At 44.5% G+C, this 1,426-nt stretch overlaps 1 protein-coding gene across 1 annotated transcript in view; it reads left to right on the top strand.

Annotated features, from left to right (window-relative positions):
- The first annotated feature begins 73 nt into the window (after positions 1 to 73).
- Positions 74 to 1,426, top strand: part of LOC119592419 (MAM and LDL-receptor class A domain-containing protein 1-like) — a 4,574-nt gene continuing 3,221 nt past the window's right edge. Inside the window, exons 1-4 of the mRNA XM_037941241.1 lie at positions 74 to 293; positions 518 to 646; positions 783 to 919; positions 1,061 to 1,359. Of these exons, the coding sequence (XP_037797169.1) occupies positions 92 to 293; positions 518 to 646; positions 783 to 919; positions 1,061 to 1,359 (767 nt within the window). The 5' untranslated portion in view covers positions 74 to 91. The remainder of the gene's footprint in view (positions 294 to 517; positions 647 to 782; positions 920 to 1,060; positions 1,360 to 1,426) is intronic.

Consider the following 1,426-nt stretch of genomic DNA (forward strand, 5'->3'; position numbering starts at 1 on the left):
TTTGAATATATATACCCCTAAAATATTATGTATCGTTAGAGATTGTTATCTTCCATCCCCTCCACAGCTTCGCTTGAAAGTAACAGTGGACATGAATGCGGAGGGCGTAGTAGCCATCGACACCATGGTTGCTGAACGTGGGCCGTGTTCAGAGACACTGTCAGACTGCGACTTCGAGCTCGGGATGTGTGGGTGGAAGGACGACGGCAGCTTCCCCCTTGAGTGGGTGAGGGTCCAGGCTATGAACGGGGCTCCTCTGATCGCCTACGACCACACGACCAACACTGAAACAGGTAAAGTTGGGGTTTGCTTCCTTGTTAGCAATGTTTTTTTTTTCTACGAATGGGCTGCTCTAATCGCTTATGATCTCTTGTCTAATATTATTTTTATGACCATATCTTCACACTTTATGAGACGTATTTATATAAAGCATCCGTCATTGTGAATAAGAAAATATACTAATGCTATAGCAGATCACACGACTTGAATTAACCACACGTAATTCCTTTTTCTTTAGGACACTACATGTTCCCGCGCCTCCGGGCAAATCGAGGAAGAGAAGATACAATGACTGGAATATTAGTGTCTCCTACCCTTACACCTGGAGGGGGAAAACAGTGCCTTACCTTCTGGTATAACATTCAAGGTAATGCCATAAGCAAGCTCCTGACCTAGCTTACTTAATATGCATTATTATTATTCGATTTAGATCATTCCTCACAGAGAGTCTGTAAGGTTGAATACATGTCATAGTTTCTAAACATTTCTTCTATTACATAAAGGCATGGAAAAGAGTACGCTAAGCATCTTGAGAAGAGAGGGCCCCGACTACACCGTCTTGTGGAACCGGACCGACGAACAGGGCTACGGCTGGGTCCTTGGAAGAGCTGACGTGAACATTGGTGAATCCTTCATAGAGGTAAAGTTCTGAAAAAAAAAATCATAATTTTATTTTCAGCACATTTTTTTGTGTCTTTATTATTCGCTTTAATTACGACAGAATATTATAGTTCATCATGGACAAACCATTTATCTGTCTGTACATGAATTTCCCCTCCAGCTGGGCATCAAAGCTGAATATAGCGAGGACACAGGGGGTTACATAGTAGTAGATGATGTGAGCCTCGACCCAGGACGCTGCCCAAGTAGCTCCATTAGCTGCAACTTCGACGAAGGCCTCTGCGGCTGGACAAACAAACTCCTGAGGAACAACATTTGGCTGGTTGGACGAGGATACACCGGAGACTCGAACGTGGTTTCGGGTCCCTTGCTCGACCACACGACTGAAGATGGGCTGTACGCGTATGTGGACTTCACGCCATTCACCGTCCAGAGTAAGTTATCACTAGTGGACGTTTCGTTGCTTCTTGAGTCCTGTTTCTGTAAGAGGGTGGAGACTGTGTGTAGTTATGCAGTCAGTGATATC

The sequence above is a fragment of the Penaeus monodon genome, chromosome 30 (assembly GCF_015228065.2).
Source record: "Penaeus monodon isolate SGIC_2016 chromosome 30, NSTDA_Pmon_1, whole genome shotgun sequence".
Lineage (NCBI taxonomy): Eukaryota > Metazoa > Arthropoda > Malacostraca > Decapoda > Penaeidae > Penaeus > Penaeus monodon.